The 20,503-nt window shown below is 43.9% G+C and overlaps 1 protein-coding gene across 1 annotated transcript; it reads right to left on the bottom strand.

Moving 5' to 3' along the window:
* Positions 1 to 16,272: 16,272 nt before the first annotated feature.
* On the bottom strand, positions 16,273 to 20,279 carry LOC141781094 (transcription factor Sox-9-B-like). The gene is made up of 3 exons (XM_074656617.1): positions 19,520 to 20,279; positions 18,770 to 19,017; positions 16,273 to 18,500 (listed from the first exon to the last, which is right to left on the bottom strand). The coding sequence occupies exons 1-3, from the start codon at positions 19,957 to 19,959 to the stop codon at positions 17,722 to 17,724; spliced, it is 1,467 nt and encodes a 488-aa protein (XP_074512718.1). The 5' UTR covers positions 19,960 to 20,279; the 3' UTR covers positions 16,273 to 17,721.
* Between the last annotated feature and the right edge of the window lie 224 nt (positions 20,280 to 20,503).

Here is a 20,503-nt window from a genome sequence, read left to right as displayed (position 1 = left end):
AATATGCATTGCTGCTTTTTGACACAGATATTTGCTCATGTTTAATGCATGAATAAGAATGTATGACATGGGATGCAGTTGTTGATATAAGCTTGTGCACATGCACTTGCACATGAAGTTTAATTGCCTGGTGAGCCCATAGAGGGCCGGGGGAAAATCCTTTTGTTGCATGAAGGGTGAGGGTTTGTCTGGGATCTTGATTAATTTGTACTGTCATATGTGGGAGGGGTCTTTCACCACGGGGGGGTGCAGGGTGGGAATGTCACTTACTCTGGGTTCCTCCCTGTCAAATAGACTGACAGTGAACTGGGGTCTCCATGAGTGAGTTCCAACTATCTGATTAAGAAACTTTTGGCTTGAGCCTCGGTTAATCAGCATCGATTCAAATGTGCACAAATGACTTATCCACAGCCAGAAAGTACAGCCTGTAGATTTGTGTAAAATGGTATATTTAGTCATGGTGAACAAACATCAGAGTTTGAGCGCAGGCCAAAAAACACTTATGGTGATTTTTTTTTTCCCATAAAAGTTTGATTAAACCCCTTTCCTTATGTCACTAATCTTGTTTGTTCGGCGCACTAAATCGTGATATCATTGACATTGATATGATCTGTCTCCTGGAGGAAATTAGAAATTCCACACATGTCACATGTCGATGAATTGTGACTGAGCGAGTAAACAGTGGAAAATGCAGGAACACGTTTTACGCTTTATGTTGAAACAATTCCGTCAATCGTTTGGGTGCACTTGCCAAGGAATATCTTCCAAGACATGACAGAGGTGATGACAACCTTGTAAAAGCTTTGATTATTATATTTTAGAAAGAGTTCCTTCTTGATATTTATTGATTTTTTTTTTTGTTCGCTGACTCATTTAGCTGCACCTCTCTGGGTGTGCAGGAATGCATGGTCACATGTTTAAGCCGAGCAGGGTCCACGGTGCCACACTTTTGCATGCACTCAGCCTTGGGTGAAATTTGTGTGACTGCTAGCACAGCAAGTGTGTGTTTGTGCATGACAGAAAGTAAGCCTGCAAGTGTATGCATGCATGAGTCGTCCTTATTTGCGCTAAACTGGAGCGTTTAGTCTCCTAATAGCTCAACATGCCACTGTCTGCAGCTGCATTGTTAACCCCGAGCAGTGTAATTCCCTCAGGACTGTAGTGTAATTAAACAAGCTACAGAAACATGCAAAATATGAATTGTGTGCATGGTGCCATCTGTTAAAGTGTCTTTCTCATTTGTCCTGTATTACGTGTGCATGCGTTCGGAGCGTGTCCTTGTCGCCCTGTCAAAATGTCATTGTGATCATGTGGAATAACGTGTCCTCGCCCCTCCCTCTCCCTCTCCCCTCTGCTCTTCCCCTGCTCTCTTACCCTCCATCATCCAATTTAGCTGCTGTGCTGTGTGTGGCACTCAGTGGATTCCCACACTCCACTGCTCTTGTGCTGTCAGGCCCAATCAGAGGCCGGATCTGTATTGATTTTCAGCCACCTGTGCCAGGCGCCTCGCTGCTGCAGGGACTCCCCGCTCCCTTCCTCCTCTGCTCTCCGTTCCCTGTCCCCGAGTCCGCCACCGTCTCCCGGGGCAACTGACGCACAGTGTGCAGCGCAGTCCATTTGTCACCAATTGTCAGCGTTTAGCAGGGCAATGATGTGTGGCAAGGAGGGAGGGAGGGGAGGAAGGGGATTTGGGGGCAGGTGGAGGGGGTGGAAGAGCTCCCTCCAATGGGATGAGAACCACATCCCACCATGAAACCCCTTGCAATGAGGACCGCAAATGTGCGCATTTTCTCCTTTGCTCCTCCCAGTATAGTAGCTGGAAGTCTCTAAGTCAGGTAGGCACACTCCCTTCCTGCACACACTCCGTGTGCTATCAAATCTACGGCTGTCTCCTTCGTTCACCTCACAGGATAAACGCTGCACTACACTCGCTGTACATTCCAAATCACCATAACCTGATTTGATTTTCAACAGGGGACTATAGAGTTGCACCAGCAATCTACGGGGATTGCCTGGGGATGGTATTTGTTAGCGCAGAGAGTGAGTGAGTCTGATGTCCTTGTTTGTTTTCCTTAATAACCAGAGACTTTTTAAGAATGTCAAGGGCTGGATGTCATTAGCGGGGCGCGGCTGGTCCCTAGTGAGACCAGGCCCGAGTTCAGCTTACTCACTTCCAGCTCTGAGTCAACAGAGAAGGGGCAGCTTTTCCGCCATCGCAGCGCCCATCGCTAAGCCCAGACCCTGAACTCAGCCAGGACTGAGAGAGGTGCCCCAGTAGGAGAGGAGATACCAGTGTCCTATAATGGATCTGTTTTCATTCCAGGGGAAGTGGTTATTTAAGTAGACTATGGGGAGAGCCCCCTTTTCCAAACATCCACAGAGGGGTTTCATACTCTGAGGGTGAATTGGTGTTTTGAATAGAGGAGAGGCTATCACTTCTTTCTTTCTGTGATGATGGAGTCTGAACCTTCTCTGTCACTGTGAGATCATCTCATATCACTATGATGAATCTCCTTGATTGCACCTTTCTAAGTATACTGGCTGCAAAGGACCACATTTCACATTTAATTTCAGACCATTGCAGTGAGCGGTACCAGTCAGACGTTCAGCTGCCAGGATTTAGTTTGGCAGTGAAACTTAAAGAGACTTTACGCTTCCACCTTGTTAAAATGATTTGACACCTTTCTTCAGTCCAAGGTTGACAAAGAAGCTCAGATTCTTTAAGGATGCCATCCGAATGTGACACCCTGATATTTTTCTTCAAATTTCTGAAGCAAACACGCTTTTTGAAATGAATTCCACATAAATGACTCTTTTCATAGCCTGCCAGGCGAAATGTGTTGACTTGGCCTTGACTTCAGGTGCCTCCAACAATTATGAAAATATGATGGGTGTAATCTTTAACAGTGCTCGGTGTGTGTTTAAGTGCATGTGGAACTGGGGGTGTTTTTTGGCAGGTTGCTGCTCTGCTTGGTGCCACTGTGCATACTGCGTTAATGGACCTTCAGTGGGGGAGGGGGGAGCGTCTCCTGATTGCCCAAGCGCCTTTCGTCTGCCCTCCTCCCGGGCTGCAGTGCCAGAGAACGAGTCTCGGGACACGTTTCGGGGATCAGCTCGTGTAAACACAGACTGACCGTTCCTGGGTCCATATGGAAGAGATCATTGCATAGACGGTGGCGTGACGCCTGTCATAGTGGGGCCATGGTGATCACACATATCCCCGCCCATTCCCCTAAATATCTCCCCGGTCCTCTTCTCTCGAATAGCCCTTCCTAGAAAATACTTTTAAATCTGTCAACAGGGCTCGCAACCTGGCAAGCACTCCTGGTCTTCCAAGCACTGACTGAACTCCCGGCCTCCCTGGGTTGGCTGGTGGATGCTATGAGGACTGTTGCTTAATTCTAAGACCACCACTAACAAATGCTCAACCTGTTATCAAACCTTAAAGATCATCCAAATCTAACACATCCCGCTCTCCCGTGTCCTGAAGCTTAGAGGTTAATGAGCAGCAGTGTAATTACTGTGCTGAGGACTTGCTTCTTCTCATCATGGATGACTGGCTTGGGATTAACTCATTACCCCCTGTCCTGACCGTGCAATTAGGCCTTGCACCACAATTAAGTCTCAATGTCACGCCTCAGTGGGCAGTAGACACAGTGATCACTGCCAGCGCAACATCACTGCAACCTCTTATCTCCACTCTGCGGATGATTGCTGAGCTATTGCGAGTGATTGTAATGACAGCTATTGTTTCTGCAAGTCCTATCCGGTGCATGGTATCGATTAGGTTGGGTGTGTGCGCGCTACGACTCCCGAAGCGTGTAGACGGACAGGCACAGATGCAGAGGTGGTGGGTCGTCTGTGGCTGCTGTCAGGAACATTTTGGGTCTTGCGGAGTCTTCCAGACGTCTGCCAGGGTGGCCCAGGAACAATGCTGCCCATCTGGAAGCAGCTCCTCCTGAGTCTGGACGATCTGATGGATGGGGAGATCTTTCTGGGATGTCCAGCTGAGCCTGCTGACAGGGACCCAATCAATCATCCACCCCCTCCTGTCCTCACTGACGGGCACCCACCCCAACCAAGACCTACAGGTCAAGGGTTCTGTCAAGGCATCTCCAGCTCCTTACACTCGTCCCTTGACCATAGGCGAACTAATTTAATCATGTTAAGTGCGTCTTGATGCTAGGAGTGTTCATTGTGCATCTACTTGTTGCAGTCACATCCAGATTATCATTTTATCTTTGCCCCGGTTGTACAGTACTGTCTGCGCTTTGTTTGGACTGCTGTCCCGGCCTTGAGTTTCTGTATTACTTTAAGTTGGTAGCTCTGGAGAAAAGAGAAGCAACTGATTGAAAGTGGTGTTTTGTGTAAAATGGGGATGTCACAAAAGACTAGTTTATCTGGTAAGATAAAAAACCCATGCGTCAGCCTCCATAATGATCCACTTCCACAGCTCTAATGGAAGCCATAAGAACCAGTTTTCTTCTAATGGCAACAGTAGTGATACCAATACATCACTTCCAGTAGCCTCGCTGTCTGGAAAGTCTTTGATGTACGATCAATACATCTCCTCAATCAAGCCATTTTGACAGCTTCACAATCTATTATCTTGTCAGGATCTCAGACCAGACTGTTAGCGAAAAGCAGGTCTTTCAACCAATCCCCTGCGCTGTGATTGATGGGGTTTCAGACAGATTTTTCCATTGCTCTGGAGACTCCACTTGTCAAGAGACATCTCAGGTTTCTGGCAATAGTCCTCAGTTGCAGTTCGAGACATGTGCACTTACAATATGGAAATATAGAGAGTGATTGATGACAACAATATGTTTTATGTATTGATATTTGATAGCAGTCATGCTGACAGTGCCAAATAGTGGCATTTTATATGTTATAAGTCTGTGTTTCTCCATAAAAAAAGCAAGAGAAAGGTGGAACGACAGATAGAACTAGTTACAGGGCCAACGGGAGGCCTCTCGTCCTGTCACTCATTTGGCCCACCTCGGCACTTGTCAGTCATAATGACAAATGGCAGCGCTTGATGAAACAGAGGGGTTACATTATCACTTCCCTAATGAGGCCGCTCACAGCAGGAGGGGGAAAGAGGGAGCAAGATGGGCAGTACGGAGGGAGAGATGGATAAAAAGGAAGAGAGGGAAGACCACTTTACTGTTGCCAAACACCCACGGCTGCCCAGAAATTGTCTATGGTTATCAATGAACAGATTTGGGGATTGCTGTGGAATAACAGAAGCGTATCTCAAGTGATTACTTTTGTTCTCGATTCCAACCCAACGTCACATTAAAGAGTCTGATCATAATAAGCCTACCTAGGACAGATAGTTGAGCTAAGCCATCTGCTATTTGGAACCCACTTATGGAAAGCCATGTGGTAAAAAAGCAACACATTTAAACAGTAGCATTTCACGAGTTTTAGTCACGAAGCCAGCAGGGACGGAGATAAAGAGGTTTGTTGAAATATTTCTTTTTCATTCACTGTATATTATGTGATTTGTCGGAGCGTTTGTTGTGAATGTAGCGTGGTAGCGTCGGCAGCAGCCGGGCCAAGCCAGGCCGGAGGACGTTCCCTGTGGGCCTGTGTCTCTCCGTGTCTTTATGGCTGGCTCTGGACTTGGCGCTGGAGTCCGAGGGGGAGATTATCTTGGCCTGTCTGCCTTCAGGAGCTCTCAGGGTTTGTGTCTTTGTGCAGCATTAGAGCTGGCTGGGAGTGCGCCCACCGAGAGAGAGGGGAAATGTGTTTGACATACGCTCAGCGCACACGGTCGGGGAGGCTGGAACAGCAGGATACGATTAATGACCACAGAATAAGATTGTTACAATATGGCTTCCCTCACCCCCACCTTCTTCACCGTGGGGCTGTCATATTTCACGGACTTGCCTGCCTCTGTGTGTTTGTAGTGTGTTTGTGTGTGTGTGTGTGTGTGTGTGTGTGTGTGTGACTGTGTTAGGAAGGGGCCCTTTTATCCTCTCTTTTTGTTGTCTCTCTCTGTCTTTCTCTGTTGATGTGGGTCATTGATATGCAACAGTGCATTCCTGGATCTTACAGGAGAGCTTGTTCTCATGGTTATTGTGGAGCACTTTGGCAGATTAGACACAGGGACACAGGTCCTTGGACTTTTGTCATGGTCTAGGTAGGACATAAAAGCTGTAATGCAGAGGTTAACAGACCCCTGAATTATCAGATAGAGACTACAAAAAAAAAAAAAGATTTGCAACTGTAGAGAAATCAGTTTAGTTTCTCAGGTCATTCCCAATCCTTTGAATTTGTGATTCTATGGTTGTGTTTGATATTTATCACTATTAGAGGCAATAATAGCAGTCAAAACAGGGTGCAGCTGCAACTTATCAGTTTGCTTTACAACAATAAAGAGAACCTTTAAAGAGAGGTTCATGGGGAAACCTCAGGAAAAAACAAATCTGGAGGCCAAATGTTGCCTGGGTTGTTGTGGCTCCTTTGAGTGATCCTCAGAGTTTTGGGGTCAGTGCCCGAAGCCCAAAGGGCCACAGAGGCACGGATGTGCAAGGCTAGAGAGGGCAGGAGGAAGGAGAGGAAAACCTTAACAAGGTGTCAAACAGGCCCGTTGGATCTTCGCACATGAAGCACACGCATAGCTGAACCTGCGCTGTGATGTTTGTTGACACGTCTGGGAGAGAATTTAGAAGTTTTCACAGCTATCATAAATCAGGAGAGGGCATGATTTTTCCCAGGGTTTGGAGCTTCATCTCACTTGCCATTGGGCAATACCAACGATGGGCCATCGAAGGCCCACGAACGCCAGCAGGCTTTATTACCATGGCGACCAGTGTGTGCTCTTCTGCAGTTTGATACGAGGGCCTCTCCCTCTCATCTGCTCGGGGTTAAACGTAACAGTGATGCCAGGCAGGGAGAGTGTTAAAAGACAACAAAACGAAGAAGTAAAATCGATCCTGCAAGAAAAATAATGGTTAAAACATGCAGTGTTGCATTGCAGAAGTTTGCTTTAGTGCACATAAAAACCAAATATCTTCCTCCTGATTCTTCTCTTCCTGACGTCTCGTTGGAATTTCACAGCAAGTCACAGAAAGTGACTGAGAAAAAGGCTGAGACGAGGAGCTTTGGCTCTGTACTTGGGCACAGCACTCACTCACTTATTGAAATCCCACTGTGTGATCCTGGAAATTCAAATTTCTCTCATAGCCCACTTCAAAAAGACACTTAACTGGCACCTTTACATATTCTTTCCCACTGTCTCTTCCTCCAGATGTATCAGCTAGTTTCCTCTACTCTTATAATCAAACAAAAACACAACTCCATTAGAGGTAGGCATCTCTTTCTGTGTCTCTCTCTCTATGTTTTATTCATTTAACATGTGGCAGACTTCATCACCCTCACCATGCGCTCACCACACACACCTGTTCCCTACAGCTGCTGCTGCAAGGCACTCTGGGACATAATGCTAATTTCTAAGCCCCTCGCAGAAAAACGGGGTACTGGAAAAGATTCATTTTTTTGTTAGAAATACACAGCTGCCGAATAAGGAAGAGTTTTATCTTTTGAGCTGGGGCTATACTAAACGACAGCCTGCCAGAAAAGAGACACAACCATCAAACAGATAAAACTGTCTGAGAGGAACGGGCATCTGTAAAAACAACTGTTCTCTAAAATTAGAGTTGCATAAAAGCTTCCTGCAGAGAGTCCCCCCTGCACCTCGTTTCAAAGTGTTCCCTTCTGCACACGATGAGGCCAAAAGTGCTGATGCTTCAGAGGTAGTTGGAAAGCACTAAACTGCCTGTGGAGAAAATAATAGGGGCACACAGAAGAACAAGCCCAAAGCCCTCCCCAACCCCCATCCCAGAACTGCTACCAATTAATGCGCTAAAGAGGCCGCACACATAACTTCGTGAAAAATGGGAGCACATGATGCTTGTTTGACAAATCCATTAAATTAGGTCTCAAATTATTATAATTATTCCCCAGATATTTGCTTCAAAGCTGATGCAGATTTAACTTGCAGTTTATTGTCGCCCAGTTATGTGAGCAGTCAGCTGTCTTGCCGCAGTAATCTACCCGGCGAATCACAAGACGCTTGTGTCTTATTAGCCTCTTTAATTAAATAGAGTTAGTGCTTCTGTTTGTTACAGTGAAGCGATATTTGCTTTAATTTTAAGGCGACTCGATGCTGTCGGCATCAGGCCTGGGGTGGGGGGGGGGTCTGCTTAGCGCTCTCTGACAGACTCTGACAGAGCGCTGCGTGGAGGAAATGAGGCCGGTGAAGACCCCATTGACCGTAAGGCATTCTGCCCATATTTCACTAAGCTCCTCTCCCAAAGGAGAAGGCCGCAGAGACGAACCATATCAGAACACATGCTGGGGCGGGGGGGGCAGCAAAGGAGAGAGAGTGAGAAGCAGGGAGGAGAAGAAACCCACATATAAACACACATTAAAGCTGCAGTGGGTAAAAATGGAGCAAATATGATTAAAAAAAGTTATTTTTATAACAACATTTTTTGCTAAATGCCAATATTTGTCATTGTTTTGTGTTGTTAATTTGCATAAAGCAAGCATATCTGCCCACTCTGATGTTAATAAGGGTATTAAATACTTAACAAATCTCCCTTTAAGGTACATTTTGAACAGATAAAAAAATGTGCGATTAATTTGTGATTAATCACAATTAACTGTATGGACAATCTTAATTAATCTCGATTGAAATTTTGATCGACTGACAGCCCTAATCCCATACAACAAAAATGCATTGTGAATTACATTTTGAGGGAAACACATTTTGTCATGGATTACGTTTGTTTGTGACGTATCACAAATACGTTTGTAATGATAATCCGCGGAAGGAGTAGGAAGGAGGATGGGGTTGATGGGTCAACAAAAACCGGACTGACCCCCAGGAGACCGCTGTCCGTGTCCCGTGTGAAAATAAAAGTCAACATTCACTTATTTTAATCATGATGTTTTGATGCATTTTTGTTCTTTTTTTGTAGTCATTTTACGTAATTTACTAAACCTAACAAAGTATTTTTGTTGTGGTTTTTGCAGTTTAGTTGTATGGGAACCTAGGAGACTCACTCCATGAGAGAGAGAGAGAGAGAGAGAGCCTGTAGATTTGTGTGTGTGTCACTTTATGTCTTCGTGGCAAACTCTGTGTGTAATTAATTGGTTAACTGCCAGGTTCAGGACCGGCTGTCTCTCAGGAATCTGCATCTGGCCCTGAACTTTACTTTTACATGTTAGTTGAGGTATTAACTTATTTGGACAAGGGATTAAGTCTCACTGGTTGTCCCGCAGATGGAATGGACAAACATAGGGGAGGTATGTTTGAGATACTGGGCCCTGTAAGTAAAGAAATGGCTGCCGACAATGCTCACTGTAGTCACCGCGAGAACAACTAATACCTCTGTCCCCCCCCACCTCCGAACAGACAAACACATACATACAACTCCTCCCACTCTCGCTGTGATCTGAGACAAGTCTTCAATTGACATTGTTTTTCACGCTGTTATCCAGTACAGGACAAACACGAAAGATAATTATGACCCCAGATAGCAAGCAAACACAAACCTCAGAGCTGTGTTCCTGTTTGCAATTCAGTAGCTGAACAAACCTATAAATAGTTAAGACTGCATGGCAGAAAAATACATCATTTGCAACCACTTTTTGGTTATTTTTCACTTAGCTGTGGTCATATATTTAAAACAATGAAACAACACAGAAGTTGCATTCCTGTGTTGCACGTCAGATAATCTCTCTATATATTTTACAGCCGGTTATGCCTCAAAGATCTGAGCTTATATTCATGCCTTGTGAGGATAGTAACAGATTTGCTGACATGTCGATTTGCATCCCCTCAAACGACCTGCGTCCGACGGGCATGTGCACCGTAAAACGATACCTTCTGCGGAGATTTACCAGGTACAGACGAGGGAATTAGCTAAAGACAAACTACTGTATCCGTGGTTGGTTGCGCAGCCCAAACTTTTCTTTCGGCGTCTTAATTGGAAACAAATGTAGAGATGGATGGAAAATCTCATTATTATTATTGGAGAGAATCCTTTTTTTCTGAAGGACGAGGGATAATAAAGATAAGGATGAGAAGCCTTGATTATATAAAGCTTATAGACAAAGCCACTTGATCCATCATCTTGTTTTGGCTCCTGGCTTCAATTACGGAGAGTTGTCTTCCTTTTTGGCACGTTTAAAAGTTTTTTGATCGTACAGTCAATTCCTGTCACGGAAAATCGGTTGCACATACTGTGATAAAACACAGGCTCCAACTGAGGCCTACATGAGTTTATGATACATCTGCGTATTGTTTGCCAAAAGGCTAAGATATAAAGTGCAGGTAAGCTGCAGTACCATCTCTTATTATCCACTGACTGTGTTCTTCAGCCACAAACCCACCCACCGCCAGCCCTCACCTACCTTCCTCCCAGACTGAGCTGGAGCTCATGAGGCCTCAGACACACTTAATGGGATTATGGTAATATAATTTTGTGACGCTGACCTCGGACCGGTGCCAGGTTTCTTCCACATCCTCAGAACAAAAGGCAAGGAGCTCACCAAGGGTTCCAGGAGGCCGGCCCAGCTCGGCCTCTACTTGGCACAGGCCGACGTCCTCATGGGCCCAAGCGCAAGATGGATGGCCGCGGGGCAAAGTCCCACTTCCTAAGTCTACTCAAACAGGGAGCGAAATCAAACGGTGGCGAGAGGGGATTGTAAACTTAGATAAATATCATTCCCCAGGAGTGAGTTGACTCTGATGACTGTTGTCTAATGTATACAATAATCAATACGCTTCAGGATGTAGGAAATGTGCCCTCCCTTTGCTCCCGACTTGAATCGGCACGTAGTAGTTTTTCAGCTGAGGGTGTAGCTTCCATGGAAACGGCCTTGTGGTCAGCTTGTCTTTCTCAGTGATTTAACAGGGGTTTCCTCCACTGGATGTTTCTTATTGGTTTAAGAAAGGGTTTTATGGACTGGACAATTTAAAAGTAACTCAGTGTTGGGGTCAATTCAAACTGTCCCTGTAGGTAATCTAAACAGAAGGATGGATACCAGTGACTCAAAAGAGCACACAGTAAACTGGCCATACAAACATATATCTGTATATCATTTTATTTTCAGTTTTGCCTTTTTAGAAATAGTTTTCTTTGAAATGCTGTAACAGGCAACACTTACACTCCAGGCAGTCCATCTTGCAATACGCCACAGTGCTGTTTGACTCTTCATCTTGTTTTGTCCCGTTTTTACTTTGTTGTGTATTTTATTGTTGTCCAGTCTCCGCGGGTGTATCACCAGATTTTTTCCCCCTTTCCCTTTTCTTTTCCTCTTCCTTTTTGCCTTCAGAAAGACCACCCATAGGGTTCGGAGGGGGCAGACGTCTCTGTGGAATAATAATGGGGTCGTCCTGGGAAAATTGCCCATGGAAAGGCCTGTCTGAAAAAAAAAAAAAAAAAAAAGAAAGAAAAATTTGGTCTTGTTTCCGATCCTTCTCGGAAACATTCATCAGGGCACTCCCGCTGTTCGGAGGGGAGCGGTCCCATCGTAGGCCCCGATCCACTCGCTGGCTGGGTCACTCTGCCGCTGCTAAGACTTTCTGAGAAGAGGTCAGGAGGCACATGGTGTATAGAAAAGATGCCTACAGATTTACAGTGTGTATTTCCCAGAGTCTGAATATCTGACGCTGCACAGTTGAAATTTCAAGTTAATTTCACAGTTAAAATTCTAGTAGTTGCTGTAATCATTATCATTTCTCTTGGCAAGTCGCTGCACGGAACATTTTAAATGCATCATTATGTTCGGGCTGCTACTGGGCAAGGCTGTCTGCAGAAAAGCCCAACAAATGAGTCACCGTGGTCTCACACAGGGAAAGCCTCAATCCTGATGTCATTTCCTGATTGGGTGACACACATGACACATTATTCTGATGAAACACGATGTAAGTGGCTATCACCCTCCAGCTACTCTATATTTCACACGCAACACAATTGTCTTCTCTGACTATTTTTAAAACTTTTATCAAATCCATACACCATACTTGCCAACATTGAGACATCAAAAATAGGGAGGATTTCAAAACCAACGCGGGGGGTCTTTGTTTCCTGCATTCTGGTGACTTTTAAAGAATAGAAATTGCAAAATAAGTACACTGCAACAACTTTTAATTTTACTTTTAATTCTCAGGAAAGAATACAGAATAGTTTGCTACCCTGACGTGAACTTTCTATGGCATAAAATTCATCAGTTTTTATTAATTCATTCATTTTTTGCCCCTGCTTGAGTATCTCTCACTCACTGAAGGTGAACCTGTTAGGGTTTCTGGACAATATTTGTCATTGTTTTGTGTTGTTAATTGATTTCCAATAATAAATATATAGATACATTTGCATAAAGCAGCATATTTGGCCACTCCCATGTTGATAAGAGTATTAAATACTTGACAAATCTCCCTTTAAGGTATATTTTGAGCAAATAATAAATGTGTGGTTAATTTGCGATTAATTGCGATTAAATATGGACAATCATGCGATTAATTGCAATTAAATATTTTAATCAATTGACAGCCCTAGTAAAATGTATAAAATTACAAGTAAAACAGAGGAACTATAGGTTTGGTTCTTCATGGAAGAGTCCGAAGGAGCTCTTATTATTCCTGAACTTTAATTTTGAAAGACTAATTATTTCCCAGAAGCGATAATATGATCACCTGATTTCAGTTTATCTGAACTCATGATGAGCTGGACTTGCAAATGTAAACGTTTCACATTTTCCCATGCGCGCACGCCAACAACCTGAGAATGAAACAATTGAGCAAACATGTTCTGGTCATTCTCTGAAGCCGGAGGAACACGGACCTGTGTTTACCAAAGTCGACTTTTTTCCTTGTTTGCCGAACAGAAATGTTGGCTCCGTGCAGTTTAACCTCTCGGGCAACATCTTCCATCAGGAGCCAATCACGTCCTGAGTGCCGTGTTACTACTATACGCCTGTTGGAGCCGACTCAGACAGCATCAGGACATTGCGATGACTATTGCCAATGGTTTGAGTCAGACGAGATTTCTTTTACATTAAGAGCTCCTCCTAACAACTGTGATGTCGGTGTTTGTGTTGAATGCGCTCCATAATTCCCTTCAACTTGTTTTTCTGACAGTCTACGATGTTTTGAGTCCTATTTTGAATTCTTCTGAGAAATGTAGAGACCCGACATCTTAATATCTCAATCATTAACACAATTCCTCGGTTTGGAAGACAAGAAAGCGGCTTAGTAAAGTTCCTTACTTTGTGATCCCCCTGATCCACCTTCCTGCTCTCCCCCGAGCCGTCACTAACTGGCCTCCCGTTGCCCTGTTGGGCCCCGAGGCCCTGCTGCCCCGCTGCCTCGCTCCAGGTCTGAGCCACTGGAGATCCAGTGATGGATGGGCCTCAGGGGAGCTCTCTGTGGGAGTCGGGCTCAGGGCTTCACACACTCTCAGTCTTCATATTTAACCAGAGACAGCAGAGTCAAGCCTGCAGTAGAATCACGGTCATACATATTGATATGTTTTATTTTTCCTTTTTGTTTTGCAAGTTTATATAACACAATACTGTTTTAATCAGCGGCAGCAGTTTGAAGCAAAGTTACTGAAGAAGAAGAAGCCGGAGCAGTGATAACAAAAGACAAAGAGGAGCCTGATAAACAACTTCAGACATTTTTATTTTTGTTATAATGGAACACAAATGCACGGGAGAACTGAACAGACATGTCACCAGAGGTAATACAATACAGCTCATATGTTATCAGGTGTCAGCTTGGTGTTACTTAAGGTTAGTTTCCCAATAGTCCCAGGAAGAAACACCAACAGGGCATCAAGTAAGGGTCACCTCAAGTCCATATCAGTCCAGTGACTAATACCTCCAACTAGGGCTGTCAATCGACTAAAAGATTTAATCGCCATTAATCGCAAATAAATCGCACATTTTTTTTGTTTTCAAAATGTACCTTAAAGGGAGATTTGTCAACTATTTAATACTCTTATCAACATGGGAGTGGACAAATATGCTGCTTTATGCAAATGTATGTATATATTTATTATTGGAAATCAATTAACAACACAAAACAATGACAAATATTGTCCAGAAACCCTCACAGGTACTGCATTTAGCATAAAACATATGCTCAAATCATAACATGGCAAACTGCAGCCCAACAGGCAACAACAGCTGTCAGTGTGTCAGTGTACTGACTTGACTATGACTTGCCCCAAACTGGATGTGATTATCATAAAGTGGGCATATCTGTAAAGGGGAGACTCGTGGGTACCCATAGAACCCATTTTCAGGTCAAGGGACCCCCAGAAAATGGCCCTTATAGTTTTCCTCACTAAAATTAAGCGTACGTTTGGAGCGTTATTTAACATTTTTCTCAAAAAATGGATACCTTAGGGTTTCTAGTTTTATATGATACCAGTATATTCACTCTAGCTTTAAAACTGAGCCAGATACAACCTCCGAAAGATCAATCGTGTTAATGCATTAAAGAAATTAGTGGCGTTAAAACAAATTTGCGTTAATGCAATATTGCTTACAACATTTATAAATAAAAGAAGATAGATCACAGAAAATAAATTAGGAAATAATTATAAATGTGATAATACCGGTAAAAATAAAAACAACACAATACCATGTATTCTTATGTATTAACCATTTGGATTAACACTTATAAAATGTACTGATGCAAAGTCTTAGAGAGTGTTTTATTGTTTTAATTGCAAATCAGTGATATTGCCGAGATTTAAAACAATAAAGTTGTGGATATCACCTTCAAATCCCAATTCTAACCGTACTGACATACTGTCATCATCACTCTGTGAATTCCATGCAGTATTGTGTGTTAACATATTGTTTTTTCCCTTTTAGCTGAACCCACATTCCCACAGTGTAGTTACTGTTTTCCACTTTGAACAAACCCCACAGCATGTGAGTGAACCACAAAGTAGTTTTGTTGCATTCTTTTTGTTTTGTTTCCTTCTAAACGTAATCGAGAATGCAGTTTCGAAAGACAGGGTTGTCATCTTAGCATATTATCGTGACATTGATATGATGGCATACAATTAAAATGTTACACAGCATTACTTTAAGCACTTTTGAACCCTACAAAACACTGACATTTTGTTTTAAACTTAAACCTAATATGTTAAACACTTATTGTCGCATACTAAACCACAAATAAATACATTAGTATGATAAAAACTTCTCAAGGACTCTTTCCTTTATTCCTCTTTACACGTGGGTGCAACGTAATGAAAAAATAAAAGCCTGCTTCCCTTTTTTTAGAGAACCCATCAAGAAATATTGAGAGGAAGTCACACAGAATGGTGCCAGCCAGTGTATATGCATAAATATTAAAATGACGTATGAAATGATTTGTGATTGGTTCATCAAAACAGTGTTTAATTGCAGTTCATCTATTTTTTTGACAACTTTTTGGGCATAATACTATAATTATCTCTCCATTTTTTATTGAGTTTTAAGAACAGTTAGTGGACGATGAGTTTGGGGAACTTTTCTAAAAGAAACTGTCCAGTCATGGTGGTGTCACGGTGAGACGAGGTGCAGCGGTGGGTGGCAGAGAAACGCTTCAGTCCAGTTGATGTGAGGAAAGAGACGTCATCGGCGAATGTGCCTCAAGTTTCAACACAAAGCTATAGTACCTGATTGTGTTTACACTGTCACTGATTTATTAAGGGCAGCTCGATTCCTATATTACTTGGCAGGTAATGAATAAACAATATTCAATGTCTTAGTTTGTTTCTTTAAGCCGTGGTGTATACAGGCCGGGGAGGGGGGGGGGGGGGGGGGGGGAGGGGAGGTGCGGACGTACGTCTTCTCAATAGTCCGTGGTAATAATGGACCTGTGACCTCGCGGTCAAAGCCAGAAGCAAAGCCACTGTTCCCAGTACTGCAAAGTATACTGATTCGTTTTTTCACTTCATATTGGATAACTTTACCAAACTGCTGCAGTGGGTCGCCGACAAGCTGCCTCTGATTACTGCAGAAATTAGATTATCTGTGTCACATTATAATAATCTTCTGGATTTCCGCCGTTTTCTAAGCTTATGAGTCGGATGAAGACTGTTCCAAAGTGATTCAGACTCAGTAAATAAAACTTTAATTTATCTTCTGCCACCTTATCATAACTGGGACAAATAAACCTCACTGATCTTTGTCTGACACAGATAACACAGTATGAAACATGCTCATAATTAAAGGCACAAGACAATGACATATTTCTCAGTGTTTTGTTTTTATTGCAAACAATATAATACAAAAGATAAGCTTTTAAGACAATGCCATGTTTACCTACGGAAACTGCATTAAGGAGATGACGAGATGAGAACTAATGATGCATGATATAAAACCAGGAACGCAACGTTTTTTTTTTCAATAACAAAAAGTATCCTGTCGATTCCAGCAAATTCTTTACAACAAAAAAACAAAACAGCCGCAGCTTCCATATCCATTAATTCATTTGTTAGAAAGAAAAAAAGAGAAAACTTCCAGTTTTTCTTTTTTAAGAGAAAGACTCATTATAAGTAATCTGTACATAAACTAGATCATGAATAAAGGAAACATTTACAAATGATAAATAAACAAATTTGTACCACATATGGCAGCAAACTATGCCACTGAAAACATCTCAGTTAGCTGCTGCGGAATTTAAAAGAAGATAATTGCAAAATAGTTATTTTCAAATAAAATTAATGCTAAAGAATAAATTAAGAAAAAAGGTTAGAAAAAAAAAAAAAAAAAAGGACGGGGGCTGTAGGAATGATAGAAGCACGCCAGACTCAGACCTGCTGGCTGCTGAGGAGAATCAGGTCAAAGGTCACTTCCTGCATCTCCTCAAGCAGGAAGTCAGAACTATGCTGTGGTTTTTCGATGCCAGCGGATGGAGGGAGCCTCTCCGCTGCGGCTCCAGAGGCACCAACGGTATCAAAAGGCAGTACCCGGATAAAAGCAAGCATTGCTCGGTTACATCTAGCAACACAGTAAGGCCCCTAGTAGAGTTACATGGCACCTGCTATAGCGTTTCCAACACAATCATTAGAGCTAAAGCAAAGAACAAGAAGTAGAATATTTGACTAATTCACTGATGACACGGTCATATCGTATGGCCAAAATCTATTTCGAACCTGCATCGCTCAATTCTTGCATCTCGCGGGAATTACAATAAAATATGTACAGTACAAAAACTCAAAGCGGAACGTAGGCTGCAGGTATTATAAGACGGCAGTGTCAGTAAACTGATGTACAAAAAATACATTAGTGAGAAGTAAGGCCACTGAGGGTGTTTTTACCCGCTCCTTTAGATGTGTTAAACCTTCAAATCGTGACGATGAGGATGCTGATGACACTGATTATGATGAAGAGCAGAACACATACACAGTACATACTAAAATATTTATAACCAGTATGTCCTCACAGAGGATTTAACTTTTTTTAAAACATTATATCTAAAAAAATATAATCACAATTCCAACCAATACAAAAGGCACTGTTGTGAGCCAATCCAAAGATATATTTTCAGTACTATAAAAAAAAAAAAAAAGAAGTCCTTGACATGTTTTTCTGTTGGCAATGAAGGGCGTGTGTGGCGTGGCGGCGCAGAGGCCAGAAAGAAGTCTATATGCGTGGGGATGGGTGTTGTACAGTCAGTGCTGAGGGGCCGCCACCTCATGGCCTGGAGAGCTGCGTGTAAATGGGCTGCTGCTCCCAGTGCTGCGGACTGTGGGTCTGGGGCACCGAGGGCACCCCGGTGGTGTCGGCGATCGGGGTGTACATGGGCCTCTGGCTGGGGCTCATGTAGCTGAAGGTGGAGTACAGGCCGGAGCCTTGGCTGGCGTGGCTGTAGTAGGAGTTGGCGCCACCTTGGTGGTCTGAATAGTCATACTGTGCTCTTGTGATGGACGGGTACGAGGAGGCGCTGTAGTGCTGCAGGTTGAAGGACCCGTAGGTGACGTGCTGCGGGGAGCCCTGCTGCTCGCTGTAGTGACTCGGGCTCAGCTGCTCTGTCTTGATCTGGGTGGTTCTCTGTTGACCTTGCTGGCCTTGCTCTCCTCCTCCCCCTCCTCCTCCTCCTCCTCCACCCAGGCTGGTCAGAGAGTGCTGCTGCTGCTTGGACATCCAGGCGTGGGCCCCAACGTTGGCCGCCTGACTGACCGAAGAGCCGTTGATGCCGTAGCTGCTGGTGTAGCCGGCTTGGCCCGCTCCGGTCAACCCGGCATGGCTGTGAGGCGGCAGGTACTGGTCGAACTCATCGACGTCGAAGCTCCCCATGTTGGAGATGACCTCGCTGCTCAGCTCGCCGATGTCCACGGCTCCAAAGTCGATGCCGCCGAGCTGGCGGCTGGTGCCCTCCTGCATGGGGCGCCCCTCGCGCTTCAGGTCAGGTTTGCTGGAGGGGAGGTCTGTCTTGGGGGTTGTTGGGGGCGTTGGCGGGCCCTGGGACTGACCTGGTTAGAAAGAAGGCAGAGTTAACCTCACAGTTCAAATTCATGCATGAGGGACAGGTGATGAAGTGAAATACCAGTATGAATGTTTTCAGAAGGTGGAGTTTGTTGGCACTATACACTTGACAGGTGTCTAATCATTAAATGATTAACAGGTGTCTTGTTCAAGGCCCTAAAGGCTTCTAAATATTTGCCTTCCATAAGCAGTGCCACAATGAGTCACATTTGGAAAATAAATTATTTTTCTTGGTGTCTTCATTTAATTTTCTTACCTGAGTGTTCTCCTGGAGAATGCACCTCGCCCAGACTGGACGCAGGAGAATCGGCCTGCTGCAGCGCCTTGAAGATGGCAGTAGGAGAGATGTGGGTTTGCTCTCCGTCCTCTGGGTCGTTTTGTCCGTTCTTGACAGACTTTCTCCGGCGTGGCTGGTACTTGTAGTCGGGGTGGTCCTTCTTGTGCTGCACCCTCAGGCGCTCAGCTTCCTCTACGAACGGACGCTTCTCTCCCTCGTTGAGCAATCTGGAAATAGCACAGAAAATTCACATTAAAAACACATTCAACGAGCACAAGAACATGAGTGATTAAATAGTTGCATGATAGTGCAATTTACTGAATTATTGCATTCACTGTTGTATGTTCTTTCTTGTATGACTGTAGTATGTTTCTTTGTTTTGACGTGCCAAGATGTGAATGAGCTTAAAGCTATAATCTGGTATACGGTGCATCAAATGATGACATTTATGTTTTAAACTCCCTTTTAAATAAAATAATAAATAAATAAAAATAAATATCAATAATTAAGAAGAAGCAGCTGAAACAAAAGTGTGCGTAATCTGAGTCTATACCACTTCTTCTATACTGGAACATAGAATACGGTATCCATAATTAGAAATAAGTAATAGAGAGAAATATAATTTCAAATGCCAAATTCCCAAACTGCAAAGCTCTACGTGCAACAGCAGACAGGTGGTGCATTGCATGGAGGAAATAGTGCGTAAAAGAGCGTGCAAAGTGAACCTACCTCCACAGTTTGCCGAGGGTTTTGCTGAGTTCCGCGTTGTGCAGATGCGGGTATTGATCGGCCAGCTTCCTCCGTGCAGCCTGAGCCCACACCATGAACGCGTTCATGGGTCTCTTGACGTGAGGTTTGCTTTTACTGGAGCCGTTTACACGCACCGGCATGGGCACCAGAGTCCAGTCGTATCCCTTCAGCACCTGAGACACCGCATCTCGGATGCACACCGGGAACTTCTCCTCGTCTCCTTCCTTCTTGTATTCTGCATCCAGGAGGAGGTGGTTGTTGTTGGACGGTCTGGTGTTCTCGGTATCCGAGCCGGAGCCGGATCCGCCGGACGGACACGGAGAGCCAACGGAGTCCTCGGACATGCTGGGGCTGGGAGCGTCGGAGTGACACTTCTCCTGTTCTTCTGTCATCTTCAGGTAAGGGTCGAGGAGATTCATGCGTAAAAAATTAAAGAATCTCGCAGAAAAACAAAAAGAAATGTAAAAAAAAAAGGAGAAAATCCTTTTCTTTCTAAATCCCAAAGTGCCCAAAAGACTGCAGTGACTGACAGTCTGTGAGGGCGCACAGCTTCACTGGCAAATCCTTTTAAAAAGGTCGAAAATAAAAAGTCAAAAATAAAAAGTTTTTGACGCTCCTTGGACTTTTTTCACGATTGCGCAGAGAAGAAGTTTTCTAATGCTCGACTTTGCACAACTGTGACTTTGGAGAGAAGTGTGAATGAGAGGTCTACTCTTGGAGGAGGATTGCTGGAGAGTCTAGAGACACAGGAGGCGATGCCTGGATTTATGTTTGACGGCGAGGAAATGATTGGGGGAAACTTTTTAGTAGGCGGAGACGAAATCTGACTCTGCTCTGCAAAGCAGAACTCAGCAAGCAAGTCAACAACAGCGAAAAACCAGCTCCAGTTGGAAAAAAAGGTGTTTTTCCCCTTCATAATCTTTGGTTTCATTTAAATTTAAGGTGTAACTTCAAGTCTAAAAA

The sequence above is a fragment of the Sebastes fasciatus genome, chromosome 13 (assembly GCF_043250625.1).
Source record: "Sebastes fasciatus isolate fSebFas1 chromosome 13, fSebFas1.pri, whole genome shotgun sequence".
Lineage (NCBI taxonomy): Eukaryota > Metazoa > Chordata > Actinopteri > Perciformes > Sebastidae > Sebastes > Sebastes fasciatus.
This window is presented reverse-complemented; position numbering and strand designations above follow the sequence as displayed.